The sequence below is a fragment of the Fusarium verticillioides genome, chromosome 9, assembly GCF_000149555.1.
Source record: "Fusarium verticillioides 7600 chromosome 9, whole genome shotgun sequence".
In the NCBI taxonomy this organism is placed as follows: domain Eukaryota; kingdom Fungi; phylum Ascomycota; class Sordariomycetes; order Hypocreales; family Nectriaceae; genus Fusarium; species Fusarium verticillioides.
In genome coordinates, this window is record NC_031683.1 from 2413175 (window position 1) to 2434401 (window position 21227).

Consider the following 21227-nt stretch of genomic DNA (forward strand, 5'->3'; position numbering starts at 1 on the left):
TGCAGTAAATCAGCAGTCAGAAATTTGTCAGCCGAGAAGTGGAAAGTAATAATCGCGAAACATAAACGAGATGAATCTTAAACTATGTTTCTTTAATGCTGAGGGGATCGGGAAGCGAATATGTGGCTATTGAGCATTTCGCTGGTACGAGCGGTAACTTTGGTTATCCTTGCTCTTTGCCTACACTTCATCATCAAGACCCTACTAAGACCATCATTCTTACAGTTGCGACATCTTCCAGGACCAAAAGTGAGTCTTCCCTGACCCAAGATATCCTACAAGCTTGTAGTGCCTTGAGTATACTGACTTCACAAGAACCACCAATTCTTAGTCGGCCATGCCTTGCGCATCCTCCGTGGATCAGGACCAAATGATCTCTATCTCCAATGGATGCGGCGTTGGCCGAACGCACCGTTCATACGCAGTCTCTCTTGGCTCAACTCGGAGGTTCTCCTCGTGAACAACATAGAAGCATGTCGCGAGGTCCTCCAAACCAATGCTTATCGCTTCGCGAAACCGGCGTTCTTTCATACACTTGTCGGAGAGTTTCTGGGCGTCGGTCTGCTTTTCAGCGTTGGTGACCAGCACAAGCGGTTGAGACGCATTACTGCAGGCAAGACCTTCTTTCGTGGATCATGATCACGAATACTCATTGCGATAGGACCTCTGTCTCGGCCGAGTATTCGGAAACTGTTCCCGACCTTTGTGACCTACTCTCACAAGTTGAACAGTGAGATTGATGCTGCGATCCAACGAAGCAGCAACGGTGTCTTGGAACGTACGTATGCCCTCAGTCAACTCATCTCTATCATCATCTGACAAAATCGAACCAGTCGAGGATCTGTTTACAAGAGTGACACTTGACATAATCGGCGTCTCATTGGTTGGTAAAGAACTTCGACGCTTTCGCTCAAAGACCTCGCCTTTATCATTTGAACAATGCTACAATGGTATCCTGGCGCAGCCACTTGCTGGCCAGATAATCAGCTTCATCAACCCCTTCATCCCACTCCGTTGGTTACCTGTATCTGCAAATCTGAACTTTATCAAGGCCAAATCTGCTCTCAAGAGCATGATGACAGAACTGATCGAGCAGCGGACATCTGAGGTAGCAAGGGCAAAGGAGCTGGGTACAGATACTACACTATCGGATGACTTGTTGACAAGGATGATTGAAGCAAGTTCTGTTGAGAGTCAGAAGTTGTCTCGGGATGAGTTGATCGATATAGTGCGTGACTGCCCTGCGACTCCTCGATATATCACTGACCGGTTCCACAGACTATGCAGGTCATCGCGGCGGGACATGAGACTACAGCCAGTGCCCTCCTCTGGACAATCTACGCCCTTTCCAAAGACCAGAAGTCACAAGACCGGTTGAGGGCCGAGATCCTGGGTCTGAACGATGACGACACAACCGCCAAAGCGATAGATGTTCTGCCGTACCTCGATAACGTGGTTAAAGAAGCTCTTCGCGTATACTCCCCCACCCTTATCATACCATGGGAAGCACTAGAGGATATCGAAATATTAGGCGTTAGGATCCCAAAAGGGACAACGGTTCAGCTTGTTCCCGCAATGACGCAACTGAACCCCGAGATCTGGGGTCCTGATGTGGAGACCTTCATTCCTGATCGATGGGATCGTCTCTCCGCCGATGCTCTGAGCCCATATGCCATGGAGACATTCTCAAATGGGCCTCGCATGTGTCCCGGAAAAGCTTTAGCTTTGCTAAATATGAAGGTCCTGTTGGTTGGGTTGATCAGAGACTTCAGGATCGAGAGTGTTGGAGACGAGGAGGTGGAGTTTAGAAACCCGAGCTTGACTTTGAAGTCTAAGAAGCCACTTCGGTTTAAGGTGCGGCGTGTTAGTGAAGGGTCTTGATATTGTTGAGGGCCAGAAAGGGTCGAAGGAAACTCTGTCAGTTGTGAAACGAGGTAGCTAGTAGGAAATTGGTCAACACAGTATCAACGAATTAGGAGATAACGGAGAAATCTGAGAGGCTCACGTAATTGAGTAATAGATGTAGCGGATGTAGCGTTACTATTAATTCGACAGTGCAGACTAAGGCTATATGGAAGAGCCTTGCTACCCAAACGGCATTGACGATTAGATACCCAACCAACTTCTTCTAAACCATGTGAGCAGCAGAAGTCCAAATAATGCCTCAGTTGCTATGTTCGTACGTCAAAGTGAAGAATAACACCGTGTTAAGAAAAGTATTGACCTCTCGTAGCAAAGTCTGGGGAGTCTTGCTAAAATTAGAAGCTGAAAACACCAAGTCAGCGACACACGACAATTCATCAGATATTATTGTAATTCCAAACAGACCACTACCAAACTAAGCATCAATTCTCAAGCTTGTATGCGGGCCAGACCGCCTTGGCGAATGCTTATGCCAAAGCTTGTTGGCAATTGCCAATATTCTCAGCACTAATGTCGGACCATCAGAAGTCCCATCAGCACTAAATGTTCAGCTCGAAATATGGAGCCTTTTTGGGAAGCTTCACTTTTTATGGTGAAACCTCACTTCTTTATAAGACCTGGACAGGCCCTCTCTGCGATAACCCATTCTGCTATCTCTTTTCATCTATAGGCATCATTCGCTCTTGTTGCTTGCGTGCTTCGTTTTCACCATGTCGGACGCAGGTCGAAATACTCCAGTGGAGATGAAGCCACTCCCAGAGGTCCAGGCTAGACAGGATTTCTCTGGCGTTAACACTCCTCCAAACCAGGTGTACCTGCCCTCGCCTTCGCCTCCAGTGCAAGATGGCATGAATGATAGCAACTACTTCAGTGGTCCCAGGGATCTCCGAGGCCATTCCAAATGGCCACTCATCCTTCAACTCCACGGCTCAATCATGCCATCGCTCATTATCCCTCTTTTCCTCGTCGCATGCTGGTCCACTGCTATCACGGTCATATCCAAGAAAGTTCATGATCTCAGCGTCAACTCTGTTCTTCTCACTATTCTCGGTTTCGTCGTCGGTCTCAGTCTTTCCTTTCGATCATCTACTGCTTACGAGCGCTACGCCGAGGGTCGTCGTTACTGGGGAATGTTGGCTACTGCTTCGCAAACCCTCGGACGCATCATCTGGATCCATGCAGCGGACACTGGTGCTGATGGTCAAGATACTAGAGAGCTGCTTATCAAGAAGCTTGGAGCGCTGAAGCTCATCGCTGGGTTTGCCGTCGCACTGAAGCATACGCTTCGCTTTGAGCATTGTGCGAGTCAACCTGATATGCAACCCTACATCGCCCACCTCGACACATTCTCAGGCCGTACAACAGCCGTGCCGAAGCGAAGAGTCACAAACTTCAAACAGGTGGCTGGTGAATATCTAGGTCTCTCATTCGCGCAGAGTGATCCCCGCAAGCACCTCAAGAGAGCCGAAGAGCACCAAGGAAATCTTCCGCTTGAGATACTGAACCATCTTGCCATCTCTGTCGACTGTCTCGTGGCAAACAAGCAGCTACCCGTTGCCATCCACCAAACTGTTGCGTATAATCATATCACCATGCTCAACGACGTAGCAGTCGGGTGTGATCGAGTGCTCAATACCCCCTTGCCGATCGCATATACTATCGCCATTAGTCAGATCACGTTTGTGTATGTTATGCTGCTGCCGTTCCAGTTGACCGGCCCTCTTGGCTGGATAGCTATCCCGGCTACCATCACTGCAGCATATATCATCTTTGGTCTATTGTTCATTGGACAAGAGATCGAGAATCCATTTGGTCGTGATGTCAACGACTTGCCGCTAGAGACCTTCTGCGATCAGATTGCAACTGATCTTGACATCACTGCTTCATTCGATCGCCGGGGTGCTGACCATTTCTTGCTTAACGGAACACCCCTATATCCTGTCAGTGCTGCGTCAGGGAATGCTTGGATGGATAGTAGCGAGGAAAAAATGAGGGAAACTATCAAGACTAAGCCGCATGTTCTGTTCAGCTGGCGACGTCAGAGGTGTCGTGAGAATTCATCCAAGGAGATGGATGGGAAGATTGTGTAGATGCGTTCCGCCATTCGTTCAAAGTAGAATATGCTTTGAATCCAGCTGAAAAGAATGTCGTTGGTGCGATCTTTGAGTTACGCCAAGCCATATTCAGAGCTTTCGATATCTGTAGGAATAGTTGAGAATGACATTACATGCAAGACAGTGTCCACCATGTTTGCCAATTGAGTATGTAATTCGTTTATTGAGAATAGGTCATATAGTTGAATTTGGTAGAGACCAAGTTCATCTCATGTGGGAGGCGCCAAGGAACAAGAACACATAAGAGTTCAGAAGAGTATCCTGAAATACACTCAACAAAGATTCCCCAAGCTTAGGCTATACTTGACTAAGTATCAGTCTCGCTTAGGGTCAAGTATTGATCCTGGTATGAGGGTCGCACCTACTACCTAAAGTGGCAGCCTTCTTCTACAACCTTAACAAATCCTTCTACCCAAAGGGCAATATCGTGATGGATAATTGCCATGAAGGATGACCTAATGAGCACTATCTTCCTTAGCTATCACCTTCCATCCATTGCTGATCGACGGTTCGACATGGCATGTCCATAGGACAGTGATTGTCTAGCAATCAGGCCAGAGATTCTGAAATAGTGTCATTAACCTCAAGCACTTCTTCTTGACCCATGTAGCAAGCAATAGATTTGAAGCGGGAATCTTCAGCATCTTTTCAGATTGCGATAGCCCCGGTGACTGAAAATAACCGTTGGTCTTCTAATGGGCCCAGCACACCCTTGATAGTGAAAGGGAATGCTTCTTGGAGTTCATTTTCATTGTCCGAATAGGAGCTTGCGGAGGGTCAGGTGTTGCTCATCGATAATTCCTGACACTTATATTGCCCTCACTGTCCTGAAAGGTGAACTCTGTGAATTCTAGTGACATCGGCGCCTGAGTAATAAATATTGTTCAATCTGGATTGGAGATCCCATTACGAGTGCTGATAACCCTTTGAAGTATCTTTCCGTCATTAATCATCCTGCCATACCCAAGAAATTATGTCTCTCGAAGGTCCAGCTTGATTGACCTTGGTCAGGTCACTCCATGGCCTTCATCCTCCCTGAACAATGCCTTGTCCATTAGCACCAACTTCACCTCCAACACGGACGACCAACTTCCCTCTTGTCCGACCTTCTTTCAGTCTGGCATAAGCCCTTCCCGCATCCTCCAACCCAAATTCCTCCCCAATAACAGCCTTCACCTTCCCATCCTTTATCCACTCCGCAACCCGCCCAAAATCCTTCCTATTTGCCGTCACAGAGTGATACTTGAACTTTCGCTTCCCACCACCCAGACATCTCGGCAGTAGATTGATCGTGAGGAGGGCTTTGAAGGTCTGAAAGCGTGGTGGCAGGCCGACGCAGACGTACTGCCCCTCGGGTTTGAGATACTGATGAGACTGCCAATAAAGATCTGGATCATTGAAGACCGTGTCGAGAATGAAATCGAACTTATCTTCTTTCTTTTTGAGCACTTCAGTCGGGTCTTCGGACTTGTAATCAATAGTCTCATCGGCACCAAGGTTCCGGCAGAACTCGGCGTTGGAGGCGGAGCAAGTGACTGTGATATGAGAACATCCTAAAGCTTTCGCAACCTGAATCGCGAAAACACCAACCCCTCCACTGCCACCATTAATAAAGACCCTATCGTCCGCCTTCATGAATGGTGACATGCATTGCAAAGCCGTCGTCCCACAGATCCCAACACAGGCCGCATCTCTAAGCTCAACACCATCCGGTAACGCTGCCATTGCCTTGCTGCCAACAACAACATACTCCGCAAGAGTTCCACCAGTTGGTAACTCTGTCCTTCCAAATACTTTCTGGCCAGGCTGAAACTCGTCCAGTGTCGTGGAGACTATCGTGCCAGAGAAGTCAAGACCAGGCGTGACGGGTTTGGAGAACATGAAGTTCGTGAGGGGCATTTCAGCAATTTTGTAGTCAAGATGATTGACTGATGCGTATGCGACCCTGACTAGGGTTTGTCCTTTCGGAAGCGGTGATTTATTTCTGGGTAGTTTAGCGTCGGTGATGAAAGTGAGATTCTTGTCGATGCCGCCTTTGATTGAGCGCCATTGCGCGGCGCGCATGGTGAGAGGGAGCGTGCTACTTGATGCCATGGCTGTAATTGTTTGTCTTTCGTTGATTGTCAACTTTAAGGATAGCGCCCTAAGACTGCAAGCTGTCCGATAGTGAGATCTTATAGAATTGCTGATCTTTGGGGTTATGGCTGACGACAACGTGTTGGTGGCACATGATCAGGTGCTGTTGTCTTGGCTGAGGTGGTCTGATTGGCGATCAACCAATCGAAACAAGAATGTCATTTTCTGTACCCTTAGGTGGTCTGTTAAGGTTAGATTATTAGCAGTAGTCATATCTCACTTGTACTTGCGGTTGTCAGAAATGCCCTGATAGGCCTGATCTCATGATTTGTTGCTCCATTCAGGACAGTTGCGATTGTCCGGGCAGATCGGACCCCGCGGCATCTATGAGCGGTTAACTGTGGGCTGACGAGAGCGGAATACATGGTCAGACTTATAAGCCGGCGGCGTGATAAAGGCTTTTTGATCACAAATGTTGAACTGACCTTTGTTTTTGTAAACTTTCACTGTTGTGCGAGGGAAGGGTGAGTAGACTTCAAGCCATGCTAGGCCAAACAAAGTCACTTATACAAGGAAAAAGAATTCAGGAAGCAACGATCGTGTATTCATTGTAAAAGTTGAAGGAGAATGAAGTAAGTCTATCTGAAACCATCTCCTCCAAATGGGGACAGAGACGGTTGTTTTGGGAGTTGAAGACTATCCAGCTGCCTTTCAAGCCAGCTCCCAGAGCAAGTCATCATCCATCTAGGCAACAACTGCTAGTACCAGAAGTCAATCTAGCTCTAAGGGTAGTGAGTGTATCCATCCTCACCAGGCTGGATAGTTCCGTTAGTAATAGCCGCAGCATGGGCACGAGCCATGTAACCAGCAGCAGGGTAGTACTGTCCAAGCCAAGGGTAGATCTCCTTGGCACCGGGCTTGTTCCTCCAGTCGCGCATAAGCTCGCAGACAATAGAGAACAAGCTAACAACCTGAACACCAGCATCGCGCATGCGGTCGTTGGAAATGTCGCGGATCAGAGGGGTGGTAGTGCCGGATGCTTCCATGTTGGCCCAGACGGAGTAGCCAGCGTCACGGAGAGAGAGAGCGAGGAAAGTGGTGCAGACGTCGGTTGTGATGCCGGCGAGGATGACCTGGGACTTGTTGGTGGCCTTGACGGCGTCGCGGAACTCTTCGCTGTCCCAGGCGTTGACTTGGCCTTGGCGCTGGACAAGAGGGGCCTTGGGGTACATTTCGCGGATCTCTCGCATGAGAGGGCCGTTGGGGCCTGAGTTGTCAGTAAGTATCTATGAGATAAGAAAGAGTTGAGGACTTACCCTGATCAGCGGAGGTAGTCAGGATAACAGGCATGTCGAAAGCCTGACCAAGAGCAGCGTGGGCCATAGACTGGTGATGATACAGAGTAGGATCCCAATCTCTGGTCAACTGGTAAAGACCTTCCTGGATATCGACCACGAGGAGAACCTAAACCTGTTAATACCATGAAGAAACTGACTGTACCGGAAGACTCACGGCATCGTTCTTGTCCAGACGCTCATACTTGTAGCTGCTCTTAGCAAGAGCAGAAACAGAGAGGACGCCAGCGGCGATGATGGAACTGAACTTCATTGTCGAAAGCCTTGAGTTGCAGGTTGGTACTGAAGCTGTGAGATGGCTATTGAACCTGAAGAACTTCCTCTAACTTGGGTTGATATCCAGCTATATATACTCAACAACTCAACTACGATTACTTCACATGCATGTTCTGAACTCTGTATCCTGCAATCTTGGCATGCTGTGTGATCCTGGACTCAAAGGCCCTTGATTCCATGCCCAAATGCACAGTCGGAAATGAAGTCCGCCTCAGTCGGCCGAAGCTATCCTCACGCATATTGGCCCAAGCCACCGCGACGCCACGGCGAGCTATACGAATATGCATAAGGTCGGCCCGCTGCGAGACCCAGTTGAAGGTGCTTGTAAGCCTCTGGCGCGGGTTTGTCATCATGCAGTCCCCGCTTCACGCAGGGTTTAGTAAGCTGTAGTCACCATCTTTCTCAGCAGGAAGCCCCAGTTTGACTGCTACGACGATGTCAAAAGATGGAGATCTACCGATGGTTAGTGTCTATTCGGGGAGTTATTGACCGTTGAGTTGAGGTTATTTTTTTTGGTGGCTTGATGATGTTATCGTTGCGGGTCGGCACTGAAGGATAACCCTGGTTCGAATCTTGACAAGGATCCCGATGTCCCGATTGGCGGAGTCAAGCGATGGCAATATTTGAAGGCCTCGGTGAGAAATTGTTGACTGACGCATGCTTTGGTAATCCTCTCTGTCCAATGCAAATTGCAGTTGAGGTCGAATTGCCCCTCTTCTAAGCCTGTAGTGTAACGGTTCGGTGGGGGAAGTGTTGCCATGGATGAGGACCCTTAGACCCTTCATATCGATAGAAGATGGTATTATGCATGTGTTGTGCAGCACTTGGATCTTTCACTCCACTTCGAATGAGGAGGGACAGTCCTCCAGTGACAGTGTTCTGTTGCATGACAAATACCAAACAGGGCTCACGTTGCATTGCCTTTCTGTGTAACCCGACGATGCAGCGACATATCCCAGTGATTTGGAATGCTTAGACACAACAAATAAGCTGCAGGGCAAGAACGTTTCCTTCAGGCTACTTCCTGAACATTCATAACATTGTGGGCTTTTCAATATTATTGCCAACATAATCATGTTTATGATGACATCTAGCTTTAGTATCTGGTAAATCCACTATGACAAACAAATTGAAGATGAAGTATTAACCCTATTGAACAGACATATCTATTGCCGTAACATGATAATAGGGTAGTAGATCCATTCTAAGTAATAATGTTACCTTGTGAAAACAGAAAGTCATATCGATATAAGATAACACTGACACCTGGTTTGAGCGCTTTTACAACCCTTGATTTCTCTGTAAGTGTCTTCTTCTATAGACTATGGATGGCCTAACGCTGGAAAACATCAGCCCCGGCCTCAGCCTAACATATACTAATATCTTGCGCCTAACTCGTCTGTGTCAGAGGATCATTATCCTTATCCGACATATGACTCAATTTCACACTCATGCCAGTCAGATATTTATAGGTTTAAATTACAGTATATAAAGATAATATTCCCTTGTTATTGCAGACTATGACTTCATCCTACAGATAAGTAATGTTAACTGGCAGAGAAGACATCGAGCCGACTTGACAATCTTCTAACGAACATGTAGACGAAATAAAGGCATATTCTTAATAAGTAATATAGTTAGCAGATGAGTGGTTTAGGAGAATCGCAAACTTTATGGAAGAAGGCGATATGCAAACTGAGCTGGCCTAGGATGTCTGAAGAAATACATGTAGTTGAGGGAAGAAGAAGCCTCTCACGGAGAACCTTGATTGACGTTGCGATCTCATATGCTACTGATGTTCGCCTTAAGATCCAAGTCTATATCATATAAGGCTAGATATAGTTACATGTAGCGAACGACCCAGTGCGTCATCTACCAGAGGTGTGCGGATCACTGCCCAAACAACGTTGCTGGGGCACCGGGGAATAACTGGCATCACATTTGGCACGCCTTCATCGAGCAATGGCTTTAAACTTAAGGATGAATTGAATGTCCTCGCGCGAGGGCAAGATGTCCTTACTGATAGGAGTAATGTGGGTGCTGGATCAGGTCACTCGATGTCGGGCATCATGGGCTCGCAGGATGCAAGCGGCTCCCCTGGTGACAGCATTCGTGTCTATAATCAAACCCAGTCAAAGTAAGACTTTATGACGTTTGACCTAAAGCAGGATTTACAGGTACCAAAGCAGTCTACCTTGGTCAACAGCTCTGGAGACACTTATTTGGTTTATGGCTGTTGACGTCGCTTAGGGTATCAGAGCCACTGGCTAGATTGAGAGAGTATTCTTCTTATTCTAAATTTCATTTTTTCAATTAATTCAAATCTTGACGGATCTATGACTTATCCGCAGCGACATAAGCTCTTAGCTACAAGCCTTGACTGCAAATAGCAGACTTCATCAACATTGGCTAGCTCTTCTCGCCTTCCGTCCTCCTATGTTAGATCAGTTGAAGCCCTCAGGCCAGAACTCTTCAAGCCACTCATAAGGATCCTCAGGCTCATATACGTTTGTGACCTGGCCCTTGAACTTTGTAATGTTATCTCTTGTCTCATTATACAAAGCGTACTTCTCATCAGGCCCGTTTCCGATATAGTATGGAACTGTCTGCACGTTGTTGCCGATTTCCTTGTCGACGATACTCGTCACATTATCAATCTGAGCGTTCTTGAGACGGAACTCATCACCGAAGTTAGGGTTGATCTAGAACTGTTAGAAATAGTCGAGATCAGTGGCGAATGGGGTTCTTACGATGCCCATTCTAAGACCGTCAACGGCAATGACATTCTGGATCGTGGCATTCCGCTTGGCTTGGTTGAGGCAGTTGCCGCAAGACTGGTAGAATGTTCCAAATCCCTCTGCGTAAAAGCCGGTGATGTTGTACTTGCCACCAAGCGAGTTGTCTTGGAAGATCTGCAAAGAATTAGAAAGCGGCATTCATCGCCATCTCTATCGCTTACCTTGTCTGTTGCGCTTCGGGCCCCGCCGCCAATGACCCTCAACTGGGTGTTCAGGCCCTTTGATGTAAGGGCGTCCTCGCAAACGTCCTCCCACCAAACTGCATAAGTTAGTACAAGCCATTCAAAGGCAGATAAAGCTGCTCACCATTTTCAACCCAGGCATCACCCAAAGCATGAATACCCTCAGCCTGGTTCTTTCCAATGATGACATTTCGAATAGTCGAACCAGGCAACAAGTTGAAGACAGCATCAGCATCAGTGCCCTCAGCTTGTTCATTGCAGCTTCCCTCAGGTCGTTCATAGCGCTTCATCTTGCCATCGAAGACCTCACCAGGCATGATGTACTTGGCATTCTTGAGAACGACAGTCTCCTTGGCTACGGGGAACTTGGTGATTGGGAAGGGGAAGCGCGGCGGTGGCCTTTGGCTGAGATCTCCTTGGGTGGCGTCGGTGTCACCTTGCTTGCCATCGCCGGTCTTGGATTGACGGGTGTCAATGACAGCGGCTTGGGCGACGGGCAGGAGGGATAGGAGTAGTGAGGCCTTCATAGTGGATTCGAGATGCAATTTCAGTCCAGGTAAGGGTCAAAGACAAGAGGACCAGATCAAAACGTATTGACGAGGTGAGGGAGGTAGATATTAGGATGAAAATGGTATTTATATATGTACGTTTTGGATATTAAGAACTCCACGCCATAACATACTAACCTCTTCACCACCAAGCCAACAGATTTAGTGTCTGCTATACCATTTCACCGCTTTGCATGAAACCTATGGCATTAGCCTGGTCCCTCGCTCGGTTCGCTATGTGCCAAGACTCTAAATCAACATGTCATGTCACTGAGCACCAAGGACATGTTTCCATGAATCATCGTGAGGCAAACATATGGTCTTCGTCTTGGCAGCTTTTCCAGATCCTGTTAAAATCCGGGGTTGTCGATTTAGGCTTCTTCGAAGGCTTCGTTTGGATCATGGATTCATGGCCCAACTGTGGGGGAAGGGACGACGCGGGGTAAGCTTAATCGAACCTCTGAGTCAAGGCGATTTGTGGTTCTACATTCCTCCGTCCGGAGCCAGCTATTCCACCAGTCACAGACCTCACTGAGAAGGTAGGGCTTGATTAACCATAATTTTCGCTCCCGCTTCTTAGTTCAACTTAGCCTGGGATGCTTGTTGGATGGTCTGGGATGATTTGATCAAGCATTTGTGGGGGATCTCGTGGTACTCAACCCTGTCGAAAGCTTGCATATGCGGGGCTGGGCTGACCCCCAAACTTGGACGATATCTTCTACTGCTCACTAAATGCTGCTGCTGAAGTAGAGGGCTTCCATTATCTAGAGGATAATACCCAACGAATCGCAACAGTCCATCTGAATAAGCAAGTCGGGATCATCTATAGTGACATTCTTGCTGCATTTCTTGATCTCATCCACGCAGGACCCTCTTTGCCAACCTCAAGATGGTAGTTCCGTCAACCCAGAAGCGGACGCCCTTGCTGTCTAATTTTGCTTCATACCTAGGTACAAATAGTGACAGCTTCCTAAACATCCACCCTCAAAAGCTTATTCTCTTCAACATATCCTTTAGTGTCCGCTTTGATGATATTCCGAGTGTCAGCCTATTTCACATGACCCTTCGCATTGAGTAGATCCCCTGATTGACAGGAGAGGCTGTGAACCGATTGGTCTGAATCGCTTTCGCCTCAAAGGCTTAGTATTACTCTGATATATATATGGCAATGTACCAAGCTTGGCTAGTCTCCCTCTGAGCCCCAGTATCTCAATATACAGCTTTGTCCTATCATGAGTTCCTAGGTATGTGGCTCGGGTGGTCGCCCGATTCATGGGACTGTGCTGAAGGGACTAAGGAGCTATTGTTAGACAAGTTAGGAGTATAGTATGAGAGCCTTAAGCTGATGAACACGTGAGTGATCCTAAAGTAATCACTAAAGACTTGACTACCATTTGAGCATTGGGGTATTCATTTCGTATGGCTGATTTAGATCTTGACCACTAAGAACATTTGAAGTTCGTGAAAACATCTGCCACGAGATCATCCAGTGAAACGTGAGAGCTCGATACATATACATTCTTCAGCTCCCTGTCAGCTAATACATAGTCAACTGCCATTTTCTGCAGCTTTCGGAATGCGAGGTTCAGTTCTCGGTGATTCGGGTGATAGTTGCAGCGGTGGAGTTCTTCCTTCACCGCACGCATTGGGAGCCTGTTAACAGTAAAGGTGAAACAACCCCCAAATACGCAAAAGGCCAGTAGATCAATGTAGTAGCACGTCGAGACGATCCTGGCTGCTCTTTGGCATGATTCGAGGAACATCTTAAACATTGGGGGACTTGTCTGTCGCTCGCCTTTTTCGTGCAGACGGAAAAAGCCCTTGCATGATTTCATGGCCGATGGAGCCTCACGCCCCCACAGTTTACGTTCGAAACTTTGGGGTATATACGTTTGTGGTCTGATGATCGAGCTTCGGAGATGGAGTTTATGCATAATTACATTGTAACGTTGAACTGAGACTGAGTTGTCAATATGGCCTCTAAGTATTCGGCAAACGGCTTTAGACACAGTGAATTAATGAAAGGAGTTGTGATAGGTGACTTATTCCCCAAGTAATGGCATCCGTCAAAGGTGAAATGCTCAAATGGAATATTTCTTGACCGCAAAGAACTTACTATAACCATTACCCCAGATTGACAAGTCACTGCCGGTAATGACGGTGGATGAGAGATCGTCACAATCCGGGGTATTTCCAGATCATCCACCAACCACGGCGTCTCAGCCCAGCTAATTCCACCAATAACAGCCCTCCATGACATCGATCTTTTCCGAACGCAACATCAACAAAACTTGAATGTTTCACATACCTTCACGATGCAAGGTTCCATACTCAGAGGATAGACTGTTACTCCTATGGACGCTGTGAGGCTCGTGATGGTATCTCCAGAAAGGGAAATTGAAGCCTTAGACTCCGGGGTCCGAATACTGAATTGGGGATTGGTGTCTTGCGTGCTACCAGTTGGAATAGTAGTATTGGAAGTTAAATGGGAGTGATGAAAATCTATAAAGACCTCGTGAGGCTCGGCGATAATAATACCCAAAATATTGAAACCATCAAGCTTTGGCTGTCTTCAACTGACCACTTCTGACTTACACAATCATCAGCATCATGAAGTTCACTTCAGCCGTTACCACTTTCTTCGCCACCTTGGCACTGGCTTCTCCGCTTGAGAGCCGCGATGCCCTCCTCAAGCGCCAAGCTGCGGAGCCTTGCACCGTCGGATACTGCACCCAGAACGGCGGTACCACTGGCGGTGCCAAGGGCTCGACTGTCACTGTCACCACAGTCGCTGCTCTCATTGAAGCTGCTAAACGCACTGAGCCTCTCACCATCATTGTCTCTGGCAAGTTGACAGGCAGCGATAAGGTTCGACCTGCGTCTGACAAGACTATCATTGGTGCTGCTGGAAGCTGTAAGTTAACCCCCTTTCTATCGTCGAAGTCTGGACTAATGATCTGTAGCCATCACTGGAGTTGGCTTCTATGTTCGTCGCCAGAAGAACGTTATTCTTCGAAACCTCAAGATCGCCAAGGTTGATGCTTCCAACGGCGATGCTATCGGTATTGATGAGTCTACCAACGTTTGGGTTGACCACTGTGATCTATCCGGTGATTTAAGTCTTGGAAAAGACGACCTCGATGGTCTTCTTGACATTTCTCATGGTGCTGACTGGATCACTGTGTCCAACACCTACTTCCACGACCACGTGAGCTCCCTGCCCCCTAAAAAGAACGATGCTATGACTAACCACTTGACTATAGTGGAAGGGCTCTCTGATCGGTCACTCTGACAGCAACGCCTCAGAGGACAAGGGCAAGCTCCACATCACCTACGCCAACAACTACTGGAAGAACGTCAGTAGCCGCCAGCCCCTCATCCGGTTCGCTACCGTGCACATTGTCAACAACTACTGGGACGGCATCCTGCTCTCCGGTGTCAACACCCGCATGGGCGCTCAAGTTCTCGTTCAGAGCTCTGCTTTCGCCAACTCTGTTGAGAGAGCTATCTTCTTTGCTGATTCCAAGGAGACTGGCTATGCTGTTGTTGAGGATGTTGATCTCGGTGGTTCAGTCAACTCTGCTCCCAAGGGTACTCTCACTTCTGCTTCGCTTCCTTACAAGGTTACACTTCTTGGATCTGGAAAGGTTGCTTCTACTATTCCGGGTACTGCTGGTCAGAAGCTGTAAGGAGAGATTCACGGGAGCGCTGGTAGCTTATGGTGATGCTTGGAGATTAGCATGATTCGATGGGTTTGGAAGGCGGGGAGACTGAGCATGGAACAAATTGAATATGAAGGACATTCCTTCACTATGTCCTCGAGTTCTACTACGAGTGATGCATATACCCTGAGGGCCCGTAGCTACCTCAAGCATTGCAAAGATCCTAGGCAGGATAGTGATAGAATATGTAAGATTAATGGCCATATATATGCAAAATCGTTGCTGGCATGTCGAAGAAGAATAAATACCATGGCAAGACTCTCTGCAACCTACTCTCACAGAGCTAGGGTTCATCTTGGTTGTCTTGATGCTTCCCATGAATGAGATGCCCAGGTCTTGCCAAATTATTGGGGTGAAACAGTAGCTTAGCCAACAAGCTTAGGACCAATGTCATACAGAGAAACATCATCCAGACCAACAGACAAAGTAACCTTCTTTCCATCACTGCACCGAAGCCTCATCGTAACAGTAACATCGTCATCAGATGGCGTGAAGTCGACGAAATACTGCTTATATGTACCCAGATTCGTAAAGTCGAGGCGCCACTGAACTATGATCGTGCTCTCTTGCAGAGCTTGAATGACGCAGATGGTGCTTTCGTCCTTGACGGGTGCGGGAGTGTTGAAGACAGTGGCGTAGGCTGTAAGACGGTAGAGACGCTCGGTATCGAGACCATTGACAGTTTGGTTCAGTTGGTTACCACCGACGGCTTCGGAGTCATCAACATCGTATTGGCTGCTTCTTGTCAGTGGTGCCCTGGAATGGATTATGGGGGTGACTTACACGTATTTGTTGCCGGAGTGAGCTCGTTCAGGGTCGTCCTTGATATCGCTGGTTCGAACACTCCAATCAGTGTTGGGGCTATCCTCAAAATCGCCGTTCTGGATGTAGTTGGTAGCCTCGGGGGCGTCAGAGGTAGTAGTCGCAGCTTCGCTGGTAACCGCAGTAGTAACAGTAGTGAAACCCGTAGTCGCAGTAGCAGTCTCCGATTCAGTAAAAGTAGTAGCAGAAGTAGCAGTAGTCTCAATAGCCGAGGTCTCAGTAGCAGTCGCAGACTCAGTGCTCAAAGTCTCAACGCTCGTAGTCGCTGTAGTCGAGGGCAGACCAGTCGTAGTCGATCGATCAGGACGGCACAGCGGACGAGCGCTAGCAACAGCGCCGAGAACAGCGACGATAGAAATCCAACGCATCCTGAATCTTAACGAGAGTAATGGTAGCGTTGTAGTATAAACGAGTGTACGAACGGCAAACGCTGAAGAGAGGAAGAAGTTTCTTCTGAAAAGGAGACAACATTTTAAGAATTGGACCGGGCTGAGCTTTAGCTCCGGCCTCCCACATGACGTGAGGCACACTTCCTGCCAAGACAATATTTCTGCGGGCAAAGTAAACATGTTGGTGAAGAGTACCTTGCAGACGAAACAATAGTTTCGTGACTCTAGCCAGAAAGATCTTAAGAACATGTCATCTTCAGTTAGCGCATTGTTGGTCCAGCTGTGATTTGCTGCAGTGAACCGCTAAAATCGATAGTTTCAGCAATTTTCAGGGGACAGCTCAGCGCTAAGGGTTTTATTGATGGCGCTTGAACAATTTTAGGGCCTCAGCTGCGGCGTTGACGCAGGCTTTGATAAGGATCAGCCCCTAAGCTGAAATTGAACGATAACCGATAAGATTCATTCAGGGGAAATCTTCAGTTTTTCTAGAGTCAACGCTGACATAGGCCTGGCGATCAATTGAGTTGTTCAGTTTTCCTTTCACTCTTTTATTATCTCCTCTTACCTTTACTTCTCTTCTCCGTTTATACTTGGGTTCGCGTTGGCGGTGGACAAGAATGCAGAGATCTGTCCAGAAACTAATCGTTTGGCTGGGAGCCATCTTCGTCGCATACCATATCTTCTCACTTCTCTTCGCGGGACGAGCCTCACGGAATGGCTACTCAAAAGGAATTTCACTGCAGTCCCCGGCTAAGCTAAAAGGTGACCCGCAAAGAGCCGCAGCAATTGTCGAGGCATTTCGGTTTTCGTGGGATAAGTATGAGCAATTTGCTGCGCCTCATGATACGTTATTGCCGATTAGCAAGACCTATGAAGATGATCGGTACGTTCAAACCTTCTGAATTAGTTCTGGATTTATCTCTGACTGAAGATAGAAATGGCTGGGGTGCCACAGCCGTTGATGGGCTGAGCACAGCTATCATCATGGAGGACGCTGAGATCGTGGATAAGATCTTGCGACAGATCATGCTCACGGACTTTACTGTCACTGTTGTACCTGATCAACCGATCTCACTTTTTGAAACAACTATTCGCTATCTTGGAGGTCTTTTATCTGGTATGCATCCAGAAAGCTTGCGATTTGGTTATCCCACTGACCTTGCCTCTAGCTTATGATCTATTATCTGGATCTTACAAGCACCTCGCCACAGACATGTATCTGAGAAACAACCTGCTAAAAGCAGCTATTATCCTCGCAGATAGACTCAGCATTGCCTTTGATACACCTTCCGGTATTCCAGACGATGAGATCATTTTCAACCCTCAGCTCCGCCGCTTCGGCAACATTGACAACTCCATCACTTGCTTTGGCACACTTGTTCTCGAATGGACCCGACTAAGTGACCTTACCGGTAATCAGACATATGCCAAGCTTGCGCAGAGAGCCCAAGATCATTTAATCCATCCCAAGACTAAACAGTCTTTCACGCTCCCAGGTCTGATTGGGACTTACGTCAAGCTCAAAGATGGGTATTTTGGAGATTACCAAGCTGGCTGGGGCGGTGGCTCGGATAGTTACTACGAGTATCTCATCAAGATGTATGCATACGATCCAGTCGCTTTTGCTGAGTATGGAGAAAGCTGGATCAAGGCGGCTGAGTCGTCGATGCTGTATCTTGCTTCTTCGCCATCGACGAGGCCTGATCTAACGTTCCTCGGAGAGATGCGTGGCAACACCATGATTCCGATTTCTAGCCACTGTAAGTCACGCAGATCGCTGAGTTGACTGTGAGAATATGCTAATACAAACAGTGGCAAGCGTTTGCGGTGGCTCGCTGATCCTAGGCGGGCTTCTTCTCCAGAACCAAACCTTTGTTGACTTTGGCGTCAAACTCTCCGAGTCATACTATGATGTCTACCGTCAAAGTCCAAGCGGTATCGGTCCTGAACTGTTCCGCTGGGTCGACGACGGCCGCCAACCCCTCGCAAAAGCATCATCCAAACGTCTCCCCGCGCCAAAATGGCAATCATTCTACGAGAAGAGCGGATACTACCATACCAATGCCGAATACATCCTCCGCCCAGAGACAATCGAGAGTCTGTACTACGCCTACCGCGCCACCGGTGATCGCAAGTACCAAGACTGGGCATGGGAAGCGTTCGAGGCTTTGAACAGGATGTGCAAGGTTGAGGGAGGATACACAGGCTTGAAGAGTGTTATGAAGACAAAGGACGATAAGACGAGGAAGTTTGTGGATAAGATGGAGAGTTTTTGGTTGGCGGAGACGTTGAAGTATTTGTATTTGATGTTTGCGGAGGATTCCGAGTTGCAGGTTAGGAGTGATGGGAAGATGAAGTATGTGCTTAACACGGAGGCTCATCCGCTGCTTGTACGAGGGAAATAGTTCATCATTTAAGAAGGAAAGTAAAAATGATTGGTTATTCAATTTGATCACAGCCAGTAAGTACGATTACCCCTGTCAACACTTTGAAACAAAGTGTTTTACAGATCAGCAGACCATGCCAATCACGACAACCATAGGGAACCGGATATCGATAAAACTTGCCAGCGCCTTTCTAAAATTGTAGTTCTATGTATGCAGCCAACAGAGTATATAAAAGTGTCAAAGCGATCTCATAGACAGAAGTATTGAAAAACTCGTTGTCGACTTGACATACCCTACAGTCACACGTACAGCCCGACGATCGTCATGTGCAAGCTAACAACAGGCAGATCAACCAGGGGAACATTCTTTAGACTATCATCTCAAGTCCCGTGGGCTTACTGAGCCTTACAGCAGAATGTTGCTTGGCTGGTGTAATCGTTTTCGACAAGACCGGCACCGGTATCCCCGCCGATTGAGTAACGCGACTCTGAGCTAGCAATCTCGACGCGCCATCACACCCATCAATTATGCATATCGCTATGCATACGTACACAAAACCCTACCCCGACAAACACCATCCCAGCATTACACATGGCGCATCTGGGGTAAACCGCTCAACTCCCGAGGTCCCCAATCCACTGCCAAAAACAATAAACCACCTTACTTATCCAGTAATGATCACCAGCGCACATGATGCCTCGTATTGCGATCCAGATAATCTTTCACCCACTGCATTTTTTGCGCGCGAATAAAAGCACAGCGTTTGTGCGGAGTATAACCTAAATTCATGGTGCATGTAACGAAATATCTGCAGGGGTCGGTATGCTACCCCAGAAGGGATGAAAAGGGACGATCCGGGGTAATAACTACCGAATGACGTCGAAAAAAAAGTGTGGATGGTTTGCCAAGCGACAGAATGGGAATGATTGATGAGAGGTCCGTGGACTAATTGAGGTAATTGAGGGCATTGTGGAGATCGTGAGGGAGCCAAGGTTGTTTAGTTTGGAAAGATATGCGGTGTATATAAAGGACGACATTATCACGACCATTAGTCTGACAAACATCCCCTACGGCTCTTCCTCTCTACACCAGGGCCATCGCCATCCTTCACAATGTTTTCGCGTCTTCAATCCCTCTCCCTAGCCCTCCTCTCCCTCGCCACAGGCATACACTCTCACGAAGCCCTCGCCTCCCTCAACGTCCGCAACCTCGAAGACATCCGCAGCCACATCACCCTCCCCTCCACCTCAAACGGGCACCCCATCACCTGGCGCAGCAGTGATCCCTCCATCATCAGCCACGATGGTCTCGTGAAGCGCCAACCCACCACCTCAGACGTTCTCCTCGTCGCGTCCCTCGAAGTAGACGGCCAACTGCACGAGCGCGAGTTCAACGCTTCTGTTCGTCAGGCAGTTCAGCAAGATCCGTATGAGGCGTATGCGTTTTCGTACTTTACGGGTAATTCGAAGCAGGGGGAGAATATCTACTTTGCTGCTAGTAAAGGAAATAATGCATTGGATTGGCAGGAGCTTAATGGCGGACAACCTGTTATCACGTCGAAGTTGGGTACAAAGGGGCTGAGAGATCCTTTTGTTATTCGATCTGTTGAGGGGGATAAGTTTTTCATGATTGCGACGGATTTGTCGATTGGCAGTGGAACTTCATGGGGCGATGCCGTGCGCAAGGGAAGCTTGTACCTTGAGATATGGGAGTCTGATGATCTTGTTACGTGGTCTGCGCAGCGACACGTCAAGGTTTCTCCCGACAATGCTGGAAATACCTGGGCGCCTGAGGCGTTCTGGGATGATGAGAAGCAGTCATACGTTGTGTTCTGGGCCTCGTCGCTGTACAACACAGCTGATCACTCAGACAACTCTTATCATCGCATGCTCTACTCCCTCACCCGCGACTTCGTCACCTTCTCCAAGGCTGAGATCTGGCAGGACAGCAAGACCTCTCGCATTGACACTACTGTTCTCAAATCCGGTAACTCATTCTATCGCTTCACAAAGGACGAGGCATCAGCCAGCGGCTGCACAGACATCATCCAAGAGAAGTCCTCCAGCCTACTTGCTCCCGTTGACGGGTGGACCGTTCAAGCTACATGCATTGGCAAGAACGCCGGTCTCCAGGCTGTTGAGGGCCCAACTGCCTTCAAGGGTAACGCCGGTGATGCTAATGGCGAGAAGTTTTATCTTTTTGTGGATGAGTATGGTGGCAAGGGCTATGTACCACTTGAGACTACGGATTTGGATAAGCCGAATTGGAAGGTTTCGGCGAGCTATAAGCTTCCTACGAGCCCGAGACATGGAACGGTTATTCCTATCACTAAGAAGGAGCATGAGAAGCTGATGAGTGCTTTTGGTGCGTAATTGGATGGTAGTAAAGTGGGAATGGGAAGATAGATAATTCATACATTTTTCAGTGTAGCTCATATGAGTCTAACTGATTTTACGGACCGGCTTCCCCGATAGTGCAGATGCCCACCACCTTGACCATCCATCCAGCGCTAACTACTTAATCCACGGATGCAGACGAACCGCCCGATGATCATCCCAATCGCATCATAATACCCCTCATTCTTTAACCTGCATCGTTTGTAGTAATTCATGGGGTAAATAGCCCATGCCAAGGC

At 47.9% G+C, this 21227-nt stretch overlaps 9 protein-coding genes across 9 annotated transcripts; 5 read left to right on the plus strand and 4 right to left on the minus strand.

Moving 5' to 3' along the window:
- Positions 1-95: 95 nt before the first annotated feature.
- On the plus strand, positions 96-1881 carry FVEG_10106 (hypothetical protein; the record flags this gene model as incomplete). Its single annotated transcript, XM_018899165.1, has 5 exons — positions 96-249; positions 332-577; positions 662-778; positions 834-1228; positions 1279-1881. The coding sequence occupies 5 exons, from the start codon at positions 96-98 to the stop codon at positions 1879-1881; spliced, it is 1515 nt and encodes a 504-aa protein (XP_018757180.1).
- A 752-nt stretch (positions 1882-2633) lies between these two features.
- Positions 2634-4013, plus strand: FVEG_10105 (hypothetical protein; the record flags this gene model as incomplete). The annotated part of the gene is made up of 1 exon (XM_018899164.1): positions 2634-4013. The coding sequence occupies one exon, from the start codon at positions 2634-2636 to the stop codon at positions 4011-4013; it is 1380 nt and encodes a 459-aa protein (XP_018757179.1).
- A 177-nt stretch (positions 4014-4190) lies between these two features.
- On the minus strand, positions 4191-6233 carry FVEG_10104 (hypothetical protein). Its single transcript, XM_018899163.1, has one exon. It carries the CDS (start codon positions 6129-6131, stop codon positions 5064-5066), a length of 1068 nt encoding a protein of 355 aa, XP_018757178.1. The 5' UTR covers positions 6132-6233; the 3' UTR covers positions 4191-5063.
- A 462-nt stretch (positions 6234-6695) lies between these two features.
- On the minus strand, positions 6696-7761 carry FVEG_10103 (hypothetical protein). The gene is made up of 3 exons (XM_018899162.1): positions 7626-7761; positions 7430-7577; positions 6696-7380 (listed from the first exon to the last, which is right to left on the minus strand). The coding sequence occupies exons 1-3, from the start codon at positions 7719-7721 to the stop codon at positions 6896-6898; spliced, it is 729 nt and encodes a 242-aa protein (XP_018757177.1). The 5' UTR covers positions 7722-7761; the 3' UTR covers positions 6696-6895.
- Positions 7762-10188: 2427 nt separating this feature from the next.
- FVEG_10102 (hypothetical protein) lies at positions 10189-11251 on the minus strand (the record flags this gene model as incomplete). Its single annotated transcript, XM_018899161.1, has 4 exons — positions 10189-10446; positions 10495-10656; positions 10704-10801; positions 10849-11251. 4 exons carry the CDS (start codon positions 11249-11251, stop codon positions 10189-10191), a joined length of 921 nt encoding a protein of 306 aa, XP_018757176.1.
- A 2631-nt stretch (positions 11252-13882) lies between these two features.
- Positions 13883-14961, plus strand: FVEG_10101 (pectate lyase plyB; the record flags this gene model as incomplete). The annotated part of the gene is made up of 3 exons (XM_018899160.1): positions 13883-14186; positions 14236-14480; positions 14536-14961. 3 exons carry the CDS (start codon positions 13883-13885, stop codon positions 14959-14961), a joined length of 975 nt encoding a protein of 324 aa, XP_018757175.1.
- Positions 14962-15042: 81 nt separating this feature from the next.
- FVEG_10100 (hypothetical protein) lies at positions 15043-16282 on the minus strand. Its single transcript, XM_018899159.1, has 2 exons — positions 15778-16282; positions 15043-15729 (listed from the first exon to the last, which is right to left on the minus strand). The coding sequence occupies exons 1-2, from the start codon at positions 16182-16184 to the stop codon at positions 15360-15362; spliced, it is 777 nt and encodes a 258-aa protein (XP_018757174.1). The 5' UTR covers positions 16185-16282; the 3' UTR covers positions 15043-15359.
- A 540-nt stretch (positions 16283-16822) lies between these two features.
- Positions 16823-18632, plus strand: FVEG_10099 (hypothetical protein; the record flags this gene model as incomplete). The annotated part of the gene is made up of 4 exons (XM_018899158.1): positions 16823-17088; positions 17141-17322; positions 17375-17965; positions 18018-18632. The coding sequence occupies 4 exons, from the start codon at positions 16823-16825 to the stop codon at positions 18608-18610; spliced, it is 1632 nt and encodes a 543-aa protein (XP_018757173.1). The 3' UTR covers positions 18611-18632.
- Positions 18633-19704: 1072 nt separating this feature from the next.
- FVEG_10098 (hypothetical protein) lies at positions 19705-20964 on the plus strand (the record flags this gene model as incomplete). Its single annotated transcript, XM_018899157.1, has 1 exon — positions 19705-20964. One exon carries the CDS (start codon positions 19705-19707, stop codon positions 20962-20964), a length of 1260 nt encoding a protein of 419 aa, XP_018757172.1.
- Positions 20965-21227: the final 263 nt, after the last annotated feature.